The following is a 17,304-nucleotide window of genomic DNA, read 5'->3' on the forward strand; positions in this document are numbered from 1 at the left end:
CTCCATTCCTACCTGACATTTTAGGCTCCCGTTACACATTGAAAGCGAATTTATTAAGTCTTTGAGTGGTTCAATTGGATATTACTATTACTATTACTATTTAGAATTGTAGGTGCGTAATAAAATCTGCAAACTAGACATTTTAATCCATGAAAATCACCACTAAGTGTGATACGTTACACTCAACAACTACCTGTGGATGTGCTCTTGCATGATTCTGATGTAGACATATGTTTAAATGTTTTGTTTAGCCCTGTTAAACATACTGTTCCTGCCGGAGTTGATAATGTGTACAACTACAGTGCATAAAACTCGTGTCTCTCGGACAGCCCTCTGATTGGCTCCCATCCGGCACAGAAGGCGGGGCTTGCGGCTGTGGGCGTTTCACAAAAACAAGCCACCACGCAGCTCGAGCTTTCATTCACTACGGATTTGTCGAGTAAACCTGACCTCCCTACGGTTTTTATTCCTTCTGTGAATCTGCTTTTTTTTCCCCTTCACGAGCCACTTCATGCGTGAAGTGTTTTGTTGAGCGCGTGGTCTAACAGGTGCGCGGACGAGCTCTTCTAGGTGAACTTTTTTTTTTTGTTTTTTATTTACTTTACACAACCTACCTGAGTTGTGTTTCCTCTCTGCATGCCTTCATTCCTCTCCACCATGGATTTGGTTTGGACTGTGGGCTGCGTTGTGAGCGTGTGCGCCTGGTTTGCTTCAGCGGAGCGACACAGCGTCTACTGGAACAGCACCAACCCAAAGTAAATATCTCTCTTTATTTCTGTTTTCCCGTGTTTATCCACTGCTCTTGAACCCAACACTTTTCTAATTATCAATGCAAAAACAACACTGTGTGGCAGCGTAAATACAAAACAACTTTTAACTTCATTATCAGCGCAGATTGGATCATTATGAGCCATACTCGGGTGCATTAGAATAGTTGCGACTCATGCATATTCAGCGAGCTCGTTGTGATGAATTTAGGATGGGAGCAACTGACTGCTGTTGTCATGATAATGCAGGACAGTTGGGAGTCTCTCTCCCTCCCCCCTCCCTCCCTCTCTGGGCTCCAACCTGTTATTATGGGGCTGTTTACCTGCAATACTTTGTCTAACCTGTTCAGATTTAATCCGTTTCACAATCTGTGTACCTATGCTGTGGGATTAGTTACACCAGGTTGTGTCACCTATTTATCTGTGTGAACCGACAGTGAGCTAACAGCTCAGACTTTTGAGGGCAGAATCTGGGCAGAGAAATGCAATTATATTATTTTGTGGTGCTCAGTTTTTCATTTCAGGACACAGCCCCCCCTCAGTATTTAGCCATATTAAGAACATGTGTTTTCTCCCCTCCAATAAAAAACACAAAAGCATTTATATTATCAATTAATGCAGAAAAGGCAGAAAAAGATTCACAATAATGAAGAAAATGATGATCAAAATGTTCTGGCAAAGGGCCCCCAGCCACCCACCTCGTTTCAAGACATAATCAAAGAAGATCTATGAATACTACAGGAAATAAATCATGTTTCTTTCATTTCTACATCTTCTGAGTGTATTCATTGTAGGCATGCAGCAATAATTTAGCAGTGTAGCACTCAGTTTAATCCCACTGTTAAAAGTCAGGACATCTGTGTGCTTTTTGTGTTGCTGTTTATTCAATGAGCTGAAATCTTATAGGGGAGTTTTTTTCCCTAGCGAGGGTTATATTTTTTGTGTTGGTTTTACAGGTCTGACTCACAGCACAACGTGTTGAAATATCTCTCGCAATATCCTCCCCATCTGACAGAGAGCCCTAACCTCTGCGTGCAGTGGGAGGCTGCTGTGTCTCCTAAATCAAGAGATATCACATGGGGTTTACGTGGCTGTCGGGGAGACATAGGGGTGTTCATATTTCAGGTGGTAAGACGAGTAATAATGGTGTATGACAGAGACAGAGGAGGTAACTTGAGGCCTGCCCAGTAGGTCACGCTGTGGGAGAGAGATGGATTGCTCAGGGAGGAGAAATTGGAGCTCAAATTGTCGGGGTTAGGGGCCGTTTGGAATAAGTGGGGGTCAATTAGAATTATGTTTGATGGCGGCTGGGGTGAAATGGCCCAGGGAACAGGGAGGTTTACACACCACAAACGAACTTCTACGTGCACCCACACACAAACACACACACACACACACACACACACACACACACTCGGACGGGCAAGCATAAACAGGGACTCCTGGCAGACAATCACTCAATCACAAACTAGGACACTCAATCACACCAACTGACGCCATCTAAATCAATCAGTGTTGTGCTCACTCTCTCTCATGTGCAAACACAGGCTTTGTCTTGGTTGCAAACACCCAGATATTCTAATATCCCCCCCCAAGCTTACACTCAACCACTGTATCCCCTCCTGTGGTTACAATTACAGCATGTTCTGTTGTCAGAGGTCACAATTATAGGGACAAAGCTCTGAAAAATCAGAGCGAAGTCCCAGATGGTTTTTGTTGTTTCCCCACTGTGGAGCGACTGTGATCACTCCTGTATATATACTGGTAATCCGTCCTCTTGCACTTGCTAGTTTTTTCCGGATGACTGTGCTAAATCTCTCCCTTTGGCTACTCTTAATCCTGTATTCGCGGAAAAAGCACAGAGTCTCTGAGATGTTTTCATTTGGTACTTTTCATCATTCCCAACAATCTGCTCTCCCCTTTGACCCGAGACTTGATACGACGTGTTGACGTCCATCTTTTCTCTCGTCATGACTTTTTCCCTTTTGGTTATTTGGCTTCGGTTTATTGTTCCATCCTGTCAGTCAGAAAGCTGTTGTTAATCAAACTGATCTGGAGATTGATTGCTTAAGTCCATGTAGTGTGGGCTCATTTCCCTTTTCTTTGTGTGTTTGTTGAGGGATTTGGCAATGCATACACTCAGGCATACACATGCACAGTTACCCTGCTCTACACTTTGGCTGGGCGATATGAAAAAAATAATTAAATATCAGGGTATTCTTGACCAAATACCTTGATGTCGATATTGCAACAATATTGTAGGGTTGATTACAATCTGCAGTAATGTGGACATTATAACTAAGTGGGTAAAGGTAAATAATAGAACAGCTACAATAGTCTGATAAGGTTTTTACCGAACAGGGTTGTCAAGCACAGTCCCAGGGGCAGAAAGTGTAAGGGCCCCTTGGCTCTCACTTGAAAAATGTCACTTAATTTAACATGTACAGACCAGGATTCAAAATAACCCCAAAGAAGAACTGCAAAGAGACGCACAATGGCTACAAAAAGGGGTAAAACAACCACCAAAAGACACAAAACTACGTGCCCACAGGGGGCCTTTGCCTATCTGTGCCCAGGGGCCCATTGTCTGAAAATCTGCCCCTGAAAATTACATCACGTAAATGCAGCCTAAAACCATAAAAAGATGACACTTGTGATATAAGCACATCAAAAATCTAAGATTTATCTAGTCTGATGTCATGATATCCATATAATGTTGATATATCACCCAGCCCCACTCTACACTGATGTGTGTGTATATGTGTGAGCGCACTTTTAGCCCTGCTGACTTCCAAGGTCGTATCTGCCCGTACTTTCACGACTACTTTGTTTCAGCATGAGTGAATCTATTCCCAGCAGTTTCAGCACTTTGTGACCTTTTCCTTGTTGGTATATTTGTAACCTTTTGTGTCTGATTCGCAACAGCTTAATCACCAGCACCAGCTAATTCCCAGAAAGAGGCTCACCAGTATGCCCAGTCAGTTCGAGCCCCTGCATGCCAGTGTGCGTGCGTGTCCTTTGTGAAGGGAGTGTCTGGGCAGAAGCGCGTGTATGCGTGTGTTAGCGCTCACAACATCACCAGATCACAGTGACTCACACACTCTCATACACATTAACCCCAGTCACACACACACACACACACACACACACACACACATGTGCCATGATTGATGTTAACATCGTCCCAGGAGCCCTCTGGACTCTACAACCTCCAATGTGAGGCAATAATCTGCTCATTCAATGCTTCTTCCTCCCTTTCCCCCTTTCCCCTGCTGACAGAGCATGAGTAGACCACCATCTCCTCCTCCTCCTCCTCTGCTTTGTACCTGTCTCTCCCTCTCTCCGGCACCTCCCTCCCCCTCTTCTTGGCCAGGTTCCCTTTTCAACTTGGTTCTGTGGTCTCCACTTCTGCAAGTCTGTTAACTGTTTCATGCCTCTCATACGCACATGGTTGATCCACTGTTTATTTTAACATCATCACCTTTTCTGCTGCTCTGCCCCTGAAGTCTTGGTCTTACCATGCATTTCTAATGAGCTTTTTGATTTTGTTAAACCACAAATTCCAGATTGTTTTTGCTTACATTGCTGGTGCAGTGGTTTAATCCATTTAATTGAATATGCCTTTGTGCTGTGTTGGCTCAAACGAGGGAGTTATTTAAGGTATGTTTCACCCACATGAAGGATTTTTTTGGTATTTATCCAGTCAATATGGGTGTTTTTGTGATGCTTCCCATACAAATTGGGGGAATGGTCTTCACGGTGAGCCACAGAAAGAGAATAGTAACTGGTGTGACCGATTGGGGGGTCAGAGTTCGCTATGTGATGAAGTGCCACAGCCTCTATCAATCTGTCAGTCATTCTGTCACGGCGGTGGTCCCTGAATACTGGCTGCCACTCAGGCCAGCCCCTCTTCACACGACTGTGGCTCTGCCTCTGGGAAACTCATTCTTCCCCCTCCTGTCTTTTCGGTCCCCTTCGCTCCTTCACCAGCTTTTATCTCAACTTTACAAGCTGTCCCTTTTCAGTCTATTATTTCCTCACCTCCAACTCTGGCTCTCAGAGAAGGGGGGAAGGAGGGAAGCATGCTAAGAGGTGTGGAATTTTTTTATCGTTCTTGGCACCCATGGCGATCCGTCACAAGGCACTTTGCCCTTTCCTTCACGCTTTTTTCCCCTGTCTCTTTCTTAAAGCTTCCTTCTTCTACGTCCCTATGAAAAGCTGCTCTAGTCTTCCCAGCAAACCTTTTTTCTTTTTTTCTCCTATTTCTTTACTTGTCTGACCATGTATGTGTGCGTCTCCCCTCTTGAGTGTCTTGCTGAAGTTGTGGAAGTGGTAGAGCCAGTCTGAGAACTCAAACTATGAAAGGACTGGATTTTAATGGAGAAAAAACAAAGGTATTAGGCGTAGCAGTTGGTTAAACGTGTCTGTTTGCCTACTGTGCATGTGAGCGCGTACACGTTTAACAGATGAAAGACAAGATTGGGTAGTCAACAGCTGTGATTAGGTGGACGTAATAGATGTGGGATTTCTGTGACTTCCAAGTAATCTGAACCGAAGCTACTTTCCTCGAAAAACATCCAGGTTTCCCACTTCACTTCCTAATCCGGCCTTCGCTCTAAACCCTCCACCACCTCCCCTTCTCCTCAGTAAATTCCTAAGTCTCTCTCCATCTTTTTCTCGCATTGTCTGTCCCCTCCCACCACCCTTAATCTGGGTTAGTAATCTGTCTGGTGAATTCAATCTGGGGAAAATACTCGAAGAGATTGTCAAACTGATGGTAATCACCTCTTATAGGCTCAAGTGTGTTGATGCTGCCTATCTTTACAGTCCGTAATCATCTGTAAGAAGACTTTAGCTCGGTGACCATATTGACAAGAATTTTTCTTTTTTTTCCAAAAGCTGATTTTCTTCCTGTTCGATATTCCCACTTGTTGTTGCCAGTGTCAGTGGCAGGAGGGCTTGTTTTATTGACTGTACTAGATAGAGAATCAGGCCAAAGGTTTTAACTTCCCGCAGGCGTGCTGTGTCGGTGTTACCAAAGTCTGCACGCTGTCTGCTGTGTGTTTCCCTATGAAGTGCTGCACTTCCTGGCTACGTCTTTTCCCGGGAAAACAGCGTATCCTGTCTGCACAATAAACAATACAGTTCTCACACTAACACACGCAAGAGACTTTAAAAGTCTGGACTCGGGAGTTGATTGAATTTCCCAGGCTTGTTTGAGGAGTGAATGTTTTAACTCCAAGAATAAGTAGATTAGCAGTGATTTGTAGTGATTCATTGTTTTTATGAGGGATGTGTTCAACTGCCATGCCTTCAGGATGATTTGGGATCCGCCTCCCCGCCTGCGCTGCTGTCAAATCTCTGTGTGTCTCTATTTGGGATTCTCCTCTGATCAGTGTCACCCAAGCCAACCCTGTCAGCGTCCTGCTGCCCCCTGCACATCCTCATGCCTCTTCCTTATCTCCTCAGCAGACTTCCCCTGCTCCTTCCCACTCTGCTCCTCCTCTCTGTGCTACTTTACCACACTCCAACCCCACACAAAAATCACAGAGGAAGAAACACTTCATTAGTACACAGATTTATGATTTCTTTCTTTCTCATGGTGTGTGTGTGTGAGGCAGAGATAGAGACTGTGTGTCCTCCAGACTTGTTTGTCAAGTCTTCAACAGTGAATATGTGTTTGGATGAGAAAGAATTAGCCAGCAAGAGTCAGATATTATCTCTGAAAATGAACCATTGTGTTTGTTTTGTTGTGTAAATAAGGTTCATTGTGTAACTTTTGTTTTTCTCTAGCCTTTTTTCTCCTGTTTGTTAGATGTCTGGGTTCAGTGTGTAAACATGCCCACACAGCAAATACTGCCACCCCCTAGAGGTCAGTTGCATTATTACCATCATTACTACTAGGAATCTGTAAGCAAGAACTACTACAACTACATTTTTAAAAATCCATTCAGTAACTATGGCCTGCTCTCACATATTGTTTCCCCATGGAATTCATTAAGCCACAAGCTTAGATTGTGTTTGCAGAGAAAAAAAACATGAGCATGGAAGTTTTTGCCGTGTGGAAATCAATCCAGCAAAATCGATTTTCTTGTACAGATATTTGCCTCCTGAGAAATGTGATGTCAGTCCTGACCTTTGTGTTCTGGCCCTTATAAGATACAAATGGCTCAGGGGACAGCGTGAGACAGTTGGAAAGAGCATATGTATTCATCTAAGCCTCCTTAGTGCGGTGGAATCAGCCAATTATTCCTCTGCTGGACTTAAAGCTTTGTTGCTTTGCTGGGTGGCAAAAGGAGCTCGGCGAGTTCAGCCAGGAACGCCGGCAGAATGACCAATGACATGCACAGACAAAAGTTGAATGACGGACGGGAGAAAGCTGATTGAGACAGATGACAAAAAGTCAAACGGTGCAAAGAATGAAGGCTGGAATATTATGTTAAAGGGGAGGGGCCAAAATGAGTTGGACCATATTTGTTTCTATGACGACCCTGGCATACCCACGTTGCATTGTGCTCTGCAAACGGCGGGTCAGAAAGTTGCATATTTGGAATACCACCAGGAACAGTTTTGTGATTGGTTCAGCAAGACTGTGGTGGGGGGAGGGACAGAGTTGACATGAGGATCTGGTTTGCTTATTGAGTGATGAAAGACGGACAGAGAGTGGGAGGGGACAGCCGACATTGATGGATGAATAGATAAGACAGATTAAACAAAAAGAATTTGAGCAATAACGTTAAACAGTCCCGCTTAACTAAACTCCTGATGCATCTCTTAGAGGCTTCACCTCCGTCCGATGTGCCACCTCCCTTGTGGAGCGTTTACCAGATACATCTTGAAAAGAAATAGCTCCCCTGCGTCCAGCGTCTTTCATTAAACACTTCTCGCTTTCCCCTCCACATCCACGGACACACTTACACCACACACATGCATAGCCAGTGTGTCTCTTTTTGAACTCCAAAACTCCAGTGTAAAGGAGTAATACCCCTTTACTGTGTGAGAACAATAGGGGTGGAAAAAAAAGCTCCACCCTGCCTATCTCACCCCTTACTCTGTCCCCAGCCCCTCAGCCCCTGCTCTGGGCCTCGCTGTCCACTCTAAGCCCCTGTATTAAGCAGGGTCTGGTGCTGATGAATGGACCAGAGCTCAGCCTCTGCCCCACCCAATAATCCAGGCTTGGACGAGCCGATTAGGTGGTCCCCACATTCCGGTTCACTCATCTGTGACGCATGCCAGTCACCTTTTGGGTCACATAAATGGTGTGTTTAAAACTCGGGAGGGAAATAATCATGTTTGTGATTAGGGTGACTGTGCAGGCCTCTGATACCCCTTTTTCACCAAAATGAAATGGGTTCCACTTAGGTTCCTGCACCTAATTTTGAACCATCTGGAACATTTAAATCAAAATAAATTAGGTGGAACCAAGAAATAGCTGTTTTTTCTTTACCTGAAGTGCTAACTGTGACGACATCAGTGAGGGTGTCATATTCTACAGGTTGGAAAGAAAGGATGGAGAAGGCATTAACAGAGACATTAAATGAGAAATCATTGGAGAAAAAGAACAGTGTGCAGTGGTCTCATTAATAGCTGGTCCATGCTTTTTTGGATAAAAACAGATATCTGCAGTAACAGAATAAAGTTTGCAGGTAGGCTAATCAATGCCATCAATCACCGTCTTGCTACTACTGTGTACTTCCATTGTGCATTGTGTAATGCCCTCAATTGATGACACATCCTTGATTATAATGGTTCTAATCAAAACTGGTGGAAACATGGGCTTATTCGTTAATTAGCACCAAGGTTTCAGAAGATCCTGAACAGACCCGGTTCAAGAACCAGAGCTACTTTGGTTGGAAAAGGGTATAAGAGACAGCACAGGTTGAGTAGACTAAAGCTTCTGTTTTTAGATTAAGTGGTCAGATACTTTGTCCTCCGGTGGCCTTTATGGACCTGAAAATAGATCTGAATCAATTTTTAAAGCGAGCAATTCCTGTCTATAGGATTTAAAATGCACAAGGCCCCTTCTCGCTGACTGTTGATGTAAAGAAATTCTCCGGTGCTGACTTGGCGATTGTCCGACCTTTGATCCACATTGCGGCCCCTTTGCCTCAGAGGTCCAGCATTCCACAGGGCGATAGAGTGAAGAGATGAGAGGGTGATGGATGGATGAAAGGAGGGGGTAGAGGTGGAGAAGAAAGCAAAATGCTGGCCAGTGAGATTAAAGAGGAGAGATTAGACTTCTGCTCCTGAAGAGGCTCCAATAAATCAGGAATTCCTTCTCAGGATAGGAGCAAGAGTGGCCGGGAACAGCCTGTAGTTTATTTTTCACCAGATTGTGCACACACACACATTTGATCACTTGACATTCCCTCACTGCTATCATCTGTGTTCATTATTGACATTTAATATCCACCTTATCATGACCGAAACACACTCCCAGATTCCTCAGAGCTCTACAGACACAACACACACACGAAAACTCCGACACAAACAACCACACATTTAAAAGTCTGAGACACACATGCACACAATCCTCTCTGCATATTTGCCATAGCTCCACAAATCATCCTTAAGTAGACAATACAACTCCTCCACGCCGTTACTTCTGCTGAAGCTCCGAGCGTCACTGTCATTAAAAGAGAGCATCCTGGAATAAACAATGGGAATAAATCAAGACAGCCTATTGAGAAAGAAAGGGGAACAGTCTGGAGGAGGAAAATGACAAGGGACACACACCGGGGGAGACAGAGAGGAGGATTTCGTCTACTAAAGTGAAGGTGGCATGATTTGACTTTGTTAGCTAAACCTTTTCACACAGAGACCCAAGCTCTTTTTGAAGTGCATTACTCCAATCAGTTAATTAACCAGATGATGTGGAACGTTTCAATGCCAAGGCGTTAGAGGGGAACAAAAGGCAGCAGGATAATTAAAACTATTTGCCGTTAATAAAAGGGGCTAGCCAGCCTCCCTGGGTGTGTATTCAGCCACTGTTCTCTCTGCTAAGTGAGGTATTTCATCAGCGCAGGCACGTTGTGAATAGAGACACTGTATGAAACAGTGGCATTGATAAAGCAACTGTAGCACTCGCATAGATACTCTCACTGAGAGAAACTTCAAAAGCCATTTCCAACTCCAGCCCTTTGACCCCCCCTGCCCACGCCTATTCATGCCCTCTGCCTCCCCCACAAACTCTCAGCCTGAAGGGGCTGGGAAGTGGGGAGCAGGAGGGCATAATTACCCCCCTCCAGGGCAACTTTAATACCCTTTTTTGTGTTTTAATTGCACCCCCCTTCGACCCCCTTTTGATGAACACATTGAGAGCATACCACAACCAGTTTGTAATCCGGACTCGGAGTGAGGGAGGGATTGGGTACAGGGAGTTTGTTTGTGTGTGTTTTCAGTGTTTGCAGGGGGATGATAACTCTGTCAGGCAAAAGCAGACAACAGTGTTTGTTCAATAGTGTTATCGATTCGACTGGAATTGAAAGTGGCAGGGGGAAAAAACACTTTAGCGCCAATCTGGTAAACAGAGCGTGGCAGGCAAACTGCAGATAAGCACTAAGCTGTCTGGACCATGGCAAAATGATAATTATTGCTCTCCCCCCACCGAAAGTTGGCTGGGGCACACGATTATCAGCACAGTTAGATGGAAGTTTCATCAGTATACTAAAAAGGTGCTTGTTTTTGAACGGGCCTGTGTTGCTGTTATAATGGTGTTGCCGGCTAATCTGGTCATCAGTATTGAGGGAATGCAGTCAGGCGGAGAGGGGGAAAGGGGTGGAGGGGAGCCAGAGGGGGAGCAGGAGTCAGGGCCCGATGTTTGGAGCCACAGCGTCTGTCCTTTTTACCACGGGGTACCAGGGAGACCCCCTGGCCAAAAACAACAACAGCAGCTAACGAGCAATGGGGGCCTGTGCCTGCACACTTTGATCGTCAGTCACACATATGGACCTTGTCACACAAACACAAACTTCCCAAATGCTGCTTGTTACATTCAGGGGCTTTTATGAGAAAATGACAGAATTCTTAGAAAAAATCTACTCCACGGGTGAGTTTTTTCCTGTGCCAAAGGTGTCCGATTAGCACCCTGTAGGCTTTTGGGAACTCATTACTCTTTGAGATCTGCAGATCTGATAAAATAGCAGTCAGTAACTTAACTCACACTGGCTGCCTGCCTCGTTTTTTGGTTTTTGGAGGCCTGATGAACCAACCATGTATTCATTGCAAAAGCAACAAAACCTTATATTAGACACACATTCTCCTTGTGTGTTGTGAAAATATTAAAGTCTGTCAAATTTCATCCATTCTCAGAGAACCCCCGGTGAGTCAGAACAGTAGGAGACGGTAAACTGATAGGCATCGCTGTGGAGCTCAGGGCCCGGGGAGGAGGTGTGTGTGTGGGTTCGGTGGGTGCAAATAGTAGGTAGCTACTGCTTTAGGTTGTTGATAGATGGGAATTACTGGGGAAGTGTGTGCAAGTTTGTGTGTGTGTGTCTTACTAGCGGCCAGCTACCGCTCCGGGCCGCTGATAGATGGCTTTGGCTGAGAAGAGAGCATTAGCTGTGAGCCGCCCCTGGAGCAGTCACTCAGTCAGGGGGAAGGGGACAAAGCTGAGATACCTTTAGTGGCAATTCCCTGGAGATAAACTCATAATATCTCTGAAAGCAAATCCAGGAGGGGCAAGGAATCATGGACAGTTGAGATAAGGCCAATTTAAACTGCCTCACGGTATGCTAAATTGTAGTTAAAAGTCTTTCTGTAATAATTAAATTATGTTTGTGGACATTTGAAGGAAGCTAAAAGGTTTTCTGCAAGGGCTCTTTGACCAACGTCCAAGGGGAGAGGGAGGAAGTTTACTTGAAGACCATCGTAAAGAGGGTGGAGGAGCGAAGGGAGGGATGCAGGGAGGAATGGAGGGGAGGCAGACAGTCTGACTGTCTCTCTGTATTTGTAATGAGAGGGAGTGTGGTGGGAGACGGTTACGGGCCGTCACCAGACTCATTTTCTATGTGTCCGCCTGTCTCCCTGACCCTAATGAAGGGTTTAAAACATGGGACCTTTTATTTTTATCCTTTTCCCCACTCTTAAGTAAACTCAGGTGCATGTGTCTGCTTCTGTTAAAGTGAATTTGCCATCATGCATTCTGCCTCTTTATCTGTGTGGGTGTTTGTGTGCGTAGCCCTGCAGATGTCGATACTCATCTCCTGTCTTGACGGGCTAACTGACTGCTAATGTTTCTCTGTAAACATCATTCAACTCCTGGAGGACGTGGGATCAATGTGCATTCAGTGCTAACTCTCAACACAGCAGCAAGCAGCTACACTGGCCTCACGTTCATCCATATTTATGCACATGTTCTCTGCAGATCATTCTTCCCCTTATTGCATTTCTCCCTCTTCATTCCACTCCAACACACAAATATATCGTCACTCACAAACACACTCTCGTTCTCCTGCTCTATCTCTCACTCCCAGGCCTCTCAGTCTTTCCTCTGATTTCCCTGTTGTACACTGGCGTGCAGCCGATCAATATATAATCACAGGTTTTGAGGCTTATATTTATTACCGCTCCGATGCTATAAGCACGGTTATCAGTCTCCTGCCACTTGCATAACTGTCCCCCTCTGCCTCCTCCTCGCAGGTTTCTATGGGACGACTACACCGTGGAGGTGAAGCTCAATGACTACCTGGACATCGTCTGCCCCCATTACCCTCAGGGTGAGGTGCCGCTGCTGGATGCCGAGCGATATGTGCTCTACATGGTGGAGCGCGAAGATTACGAATCCTGCAAGCCCCAGTCATACGACCAGATGCGTTGGGAGTGTGGCCATCCATTTGCTCCTCACGCCCCGGAGAAGTTCTCGGAAAAGTTTCAGCGCTTTACTCCATTTACTCTGGGAAAAGAGTTCCGCCAAGGAGAAAGCTACTATTATATCTGTAAGTGTCACTGTAGCTGTTTTCCAGATTTGTGTTTGCTGGTTAGACTTATTTTATAATATATTGATAAATCTGATTACTAACATTTGCTAAAGTATGACTGAGGCTGAGGGAATGTCATTAGTTTTGCAGGTATTCGGTCAAAAACCAAAGCATTGCACAAATTCTAATTTGATCTGATGACGAGATGAAAAGTTCTGTAAGCACCAAAATTATTATAATTCATCCTCAGGGGTAGACCTGTTTGTGTACCAAATTCAGAAAGACCTCCAACCCATATGACCACAAAGGGTATACTTCTGTTTCCTAAATAAGTGCACCTACCAGTGGACAACAGAATAGCTCATACATGACGGTTGACGGTTGCAGTTTTAAACGCAGGGTTAACATCTTGAATGAGGTTTGGTTTAGGCAGCAAAAGTCCTTGGTCAGGTTCAGTAAAAAGACTGTGGTTTGGCTTAAAATAATTACATTTATCACCAAGGGTATTGTAATGCAACATATCTCACATGACATACTAGACATACTGTCTAGATTGAAGTCAGGTGCTTGTTTGACCCTAACCCCGAGGAACGCCGATTAGCTTTGCTTCCAATTTTTCCCAGTGGCCACCCGTGGTATTGCACCAAAAAAATTGTTTTTTGGCATATGCACCAGGCCTGCAACTACAATGGGGTAAATCTGCGCCATCCTGGGGTCCAGCATCTACTTATTATTACACATCTATGATTTGACCTTTCCAAGTGGATGTTGGTTGTTGCTCTTATACTACATTGCCTGACTTCCTCCTTTGCTCCCCTAATAATTACTCGGCCACTAGAGGTTGCTGCTTGTAAAAACAACCTATGTGGTCTTATTTTGGATTGTTTCCAACAAATTTCATGGCAACCCATTAAATAGTTTGGATTAACCATGTGGGAAACATATGGGAAAATTTCATGGCAATCAGCCCAAGAATTGTTGAGATATTTCATTCTGGTGTTAGACTGATTGACTGCAGGGAAATTTTGCTTTGTATTTCTACTAACAGGGATATGCTGGAGCTTGGTGGCCAGCTCTGTTAACATGGACATTAACTGGGGTGTCGGCTCAGTTTGCCAAGTTTATACAATACTTACCCTGCTAGAATGTCACCACAGAGAGCAAGCAGTGTTGTCACCCTGACCATGGCTGTAATTAGATAAACTGCAGGACAAGACGCACTGCGCCTGGTCACAGATGGCTTCCTAAGCTTTGTCCCTGTGTCTGTCTGTTGCCAAGTGTTTGTGTGTGTGGGCGCATGCATGAAGGTGAATTAAGGGGCCAGTGGAGGATAAGTGCATTAGTTAGGATGTTAACGCCTGTGTTGTTTCTCCCTGACAGCCAAACCTTTGCACCACCACGGACAGGAGTGCCTCAGGCTCAGGGTGGACGTTGTAGCTGCTGATGGTGAGTTTAAACGCCCTCCTGGCTATATGGACAGTAGTCCAGTGTTTTTGATAGTTGTGTGCAAGACCGCAGCTGAGTAATTGATGGTGTTTTTCTTTCAGGCTCTCAAGAGGCCAGAGTGGCTAAAGGAGGCACAGGTGGGACTGGAGTTGGAGCTGGGGGTGGGGTTCACAACCCGTCCAACAGACTGCCTGCAGGTATGTTGACCAACCCTGTGTCCTTTGTAATTATCCCTGACCTTAAAACAATCCAGGTGCATTCAGGATTACATTAGGTCGTAAATATGTGTTGCTAATGTGTCTTCTTTATCTCCCATCTTCAAGCAGATGACCCAGTGGTAAACCTGCCAAAAGTCCAGAAGAGTGTACGGTCGAGCTCTGCAGTGACGGCTACATCCCTCTCAATCCTTTCATTGCTAGTCCCATTTTCATTACTGCTATTGTTGCACTGAGAGTACATGAAAGGACTGCTGTTGGCAGACATTTTTTCTTTCAGGGACTACAATGAAGACAGTCCGTGGGGATGAAACCACTGACTCAAAAAGACAGTTTTCCATGCCCAGTGCTGGCCACGGGGAGAGACTTTTGAAGCTTGTAAAGTACAGATGGACTCGCTTGCACTATACGTGCTGAGTAACTCCTGAGCATTTAAGACAAAGCATGTGTGCTGCGTCTTATTTTTCAAAAGGTGACAGTATTTTTTCTTGGAAAGACCAAGCTCTCCTTGATTTGAATTTTTTAGGGCTCTCTCTAAAAAAAACTCTGAGGATGATAACGCTAGCAGAGTTGAAGAGGAAGTGGCCGAAGAACAGTCAAGAGCAAAGACAACAACTCTGTTTGAATTATATAAATGTAGATGGGATGAATCCACATTCAATGGAAAAGTAATCTCTTACCTTTTGAGCCAAAGATCAGTCATCTCTCCAACTTGTACACTATTCCACCCTTGAGTATTGTGTACTATTTGTTGTATTGTTATCGTAATGGTATTGAGTGGCATTGATGTCCCAAGTGATTACTTTCTCTAAATGTAGCATTGACAGACACGGGGGCCGTTCTCATGACTACCATTCCTTTGCGACCATGTGCTTATATACTGTAGCACTAATACTGCACAGTACAGACACACCAACATACACTCCACAACAGTGTTCTACACACACACACACACACACACACACACACACACACACAGACATCACATGACATTAGACATGAAAACACACTACATTGAACTGTGTTACGTGTACATTCTGTGAAGATAATTTATGACATTTGCAGCTGAGGAGTTTTACTGTACATACCATGTGCTCACGAAAAGAAATGTTTACTGTTGGCATCGGGCGGGTTTTTTCCTCGCTCTCCTGGTAGAGTTAGTATTTGTGTGAAAGAGAAAATGTGTGAGTTGAAGTGAGAGTCAGAAAAGGGAGGGATTGATTTGAAAGAGTGATGATACAAAATGTTTTTTTCTGCCAAAAGCAAACACTGAGATGTTGTGTGTATTGCAGAGAGGCTGGACTTCTCTGTTTGTTGGATCTTGCCACTGTATCAGTTAAACTGTCTGACATGAAGTGCTGGTATCAAACGTTTCATTCCTACAGGACCTGACCCTGTGTATCATGGTGCTTTCCTTCATATTTTCAACACAAGCGTATATTTCTTAACGCATAGTGCAGTTATCTAGACTTTCAGAATGGTTATCACAGTTTTGGATGATTAGAAAATGTTTTAGTCACCAGTACACAGACAACAGAAAAGACACAGCATCACACCGAGTTGCCAAGCACATCTTTACCTGACAGGCTGGCTTGATGAACAAAGCACAACAGTGTATGACTACCATTGAAGTCAGTCTTTTTTTATCTGAATTCTTGTTACCTAATTTTGTACATGTGTAAGTATGAAAAGTGTATGATATGTACATATATACACATATATATATATATATATATATATATATATATATAGAAGATTATATAAAAAGACCCGTTTGATAAATATGCTAAATGTGAAAATTTCATGTGAAATAAAAAAGATATTTTTTGAAAACCAGAACCATTTTCTTGGGGTTATTTTTAGCTGTGCTTGCATGGCTAGGCATGCTATGGCCTGTATGGCTGCGGCAGCATTGGTCTGACTGTTTTGTGGTTTTGAGTGACTGCCACAAATTTAATGGATTGCCATTAAATTAAGTACAGGTGTTCATATTGCCCTCAGGATAAATTGTAATAACTGTTGATCTCTTAACTTTTTTTCATCAAGCACCATCATCAGGGTGAAATGTCAACTTGTCTAATACTTTGGTTTATGAGCAAACACCTGTAAAACTGATGTCATTCCCATCAGCCTCTGCTGTTCATTTTGTTAAGCATTAACTAGCACATGTTAGCATGCTAAAGTGCTAAACAAAATGTTGGTGATTAAAAAAGGGGTTCCCAGATTCAAGGAAAATTCAAAATGACATCTCTCCTTTGCCCAGCCTGTGTCTCCTAGACATAACTGACTTCAATATACCATTGTTGTGAGATTATTGAGACCATATACTTTTTAAATCATCATACTTTTTAAACTCCAAAGAAATAGCCTTCTTGTCTCAGCCCAATCCTAATTTAGGATCTTAAAATGCTCTCTCTCCTCTCTGACTGCAGTAATCTTTATTGGTCTGATATAATCAGCTCTTGAGATAACACTAAAATCCATTAGAAAACTTGAATGGCTCATAAATGAGCCTGCACAATTTCAGAAATGTGACTCTGTGATTAAATTCAAGTCTCAACTCTGTGAATTTTATCTGTTCTCAGAGTTGAGAAACCTTTGAGAAGCCTATGAGCACAGCAAAAACCTCCTGATGATTTTTTCTTTTACTCATTTCTCTTAAGAAGGAGTTTAGGAGAAACAGATTATGATTTAGTAATCTCCAAATAAGAAGCTGATTTATTTCTGATGAGACAAAGAAAGACTGATGTGTGCCGTAAAATCCAATCCAATTTTTTGTTTTTGCCAAAAAGCTAGGCCTATATGTAGAATATAACATTCATTCTGTTGCTATGCATCGTTTCATCATGCCGGATCCCTTCTTTCGGCATGTTTATGGACAACACATTTCAGTCAAGCCACTGGGAACTGTCTCTACGTCCAGACAGGCTTCAGTAATTCTGACCATTGCTTTTGAGT

The 17,304-nt window shown here is 43.8% G+C and overlaps 1 protein-coding gene across 2 annotated transcripts; it reads left to right on the top strand.

Annotated features, from left to right (window-relative positions):
• The first annotated feature begins 418 nt into the window (after positions 1–418).
• efna1a (ephrin-A1a) lies at positions 419–16,185 on the top strand. 2 transcript variants are annotated; one of them, XM_033636701.2, is made up of 5 exons: positions 419–755; positions 12,408–12,703; positions 14,066–14,131; positions 14,233–14,328; positions 14,455–16,185. In XM_033636701.2, exons 1-5 carry the CDS (start codon positions 637–639, stop codon positions 14,580–14,582), a joined length of 705 nt encoding a protein of 234 aa, XP_033492592.1. In that variant the 5' UTR covers positions 419–636; the 3' UTR covers positions 14,583–16,185. The 2 variants fall into 2 exon arrangements, with proteins under 2 accessions (XP_033492592.1, XP_033492593.1); XM_033636702.2 differs by having other exon boundaries at positions 420–755; positions 14,458–16,185.
• The last annotated feature ends 1,119 nt before the right edge of the window (positions 16,186–17,304 follow it).

The sequence above is a fragment of the Epinephelus lanceolatus genome, chromosome 16 (assembly GCF_041903045.1).
Source record: "Epinephelus lanceolatus isolate andai-2023 chromosome 16, ASM4190304v1, whole genome shotgun sequence".
NCBI classification, from domain to species: domain Eukaryota; kingdom Metazoa; phylum Chordata; class Actinopteri; order Perciformes; family Serranidae; genus Epinephelus; species Epinephelus lanceolatus.

Coding starts and splice junctions, on each gene's coding strand:
- efna1a (XM_033636701.2), top strand. CDS start 637: ATGCCTTCATTCCTCTCCACCATGGATTTGGTTTGGACTGTGGGCTGC. Junction 756..12,407: donor TGGAACAGCACCAACCCAAA/GTAAATATCTCT, acceptor TCCTCCTCGCAG/GTTTCTATGGGACGACTACA. Junction 14,132..14,232: donor GGACGTTGTAGCTGCTGATG/GTGAGTTTAAAC, acceptor TTTTTCTTTCAG/GCTCTCAAGAGGCCAGAGTG.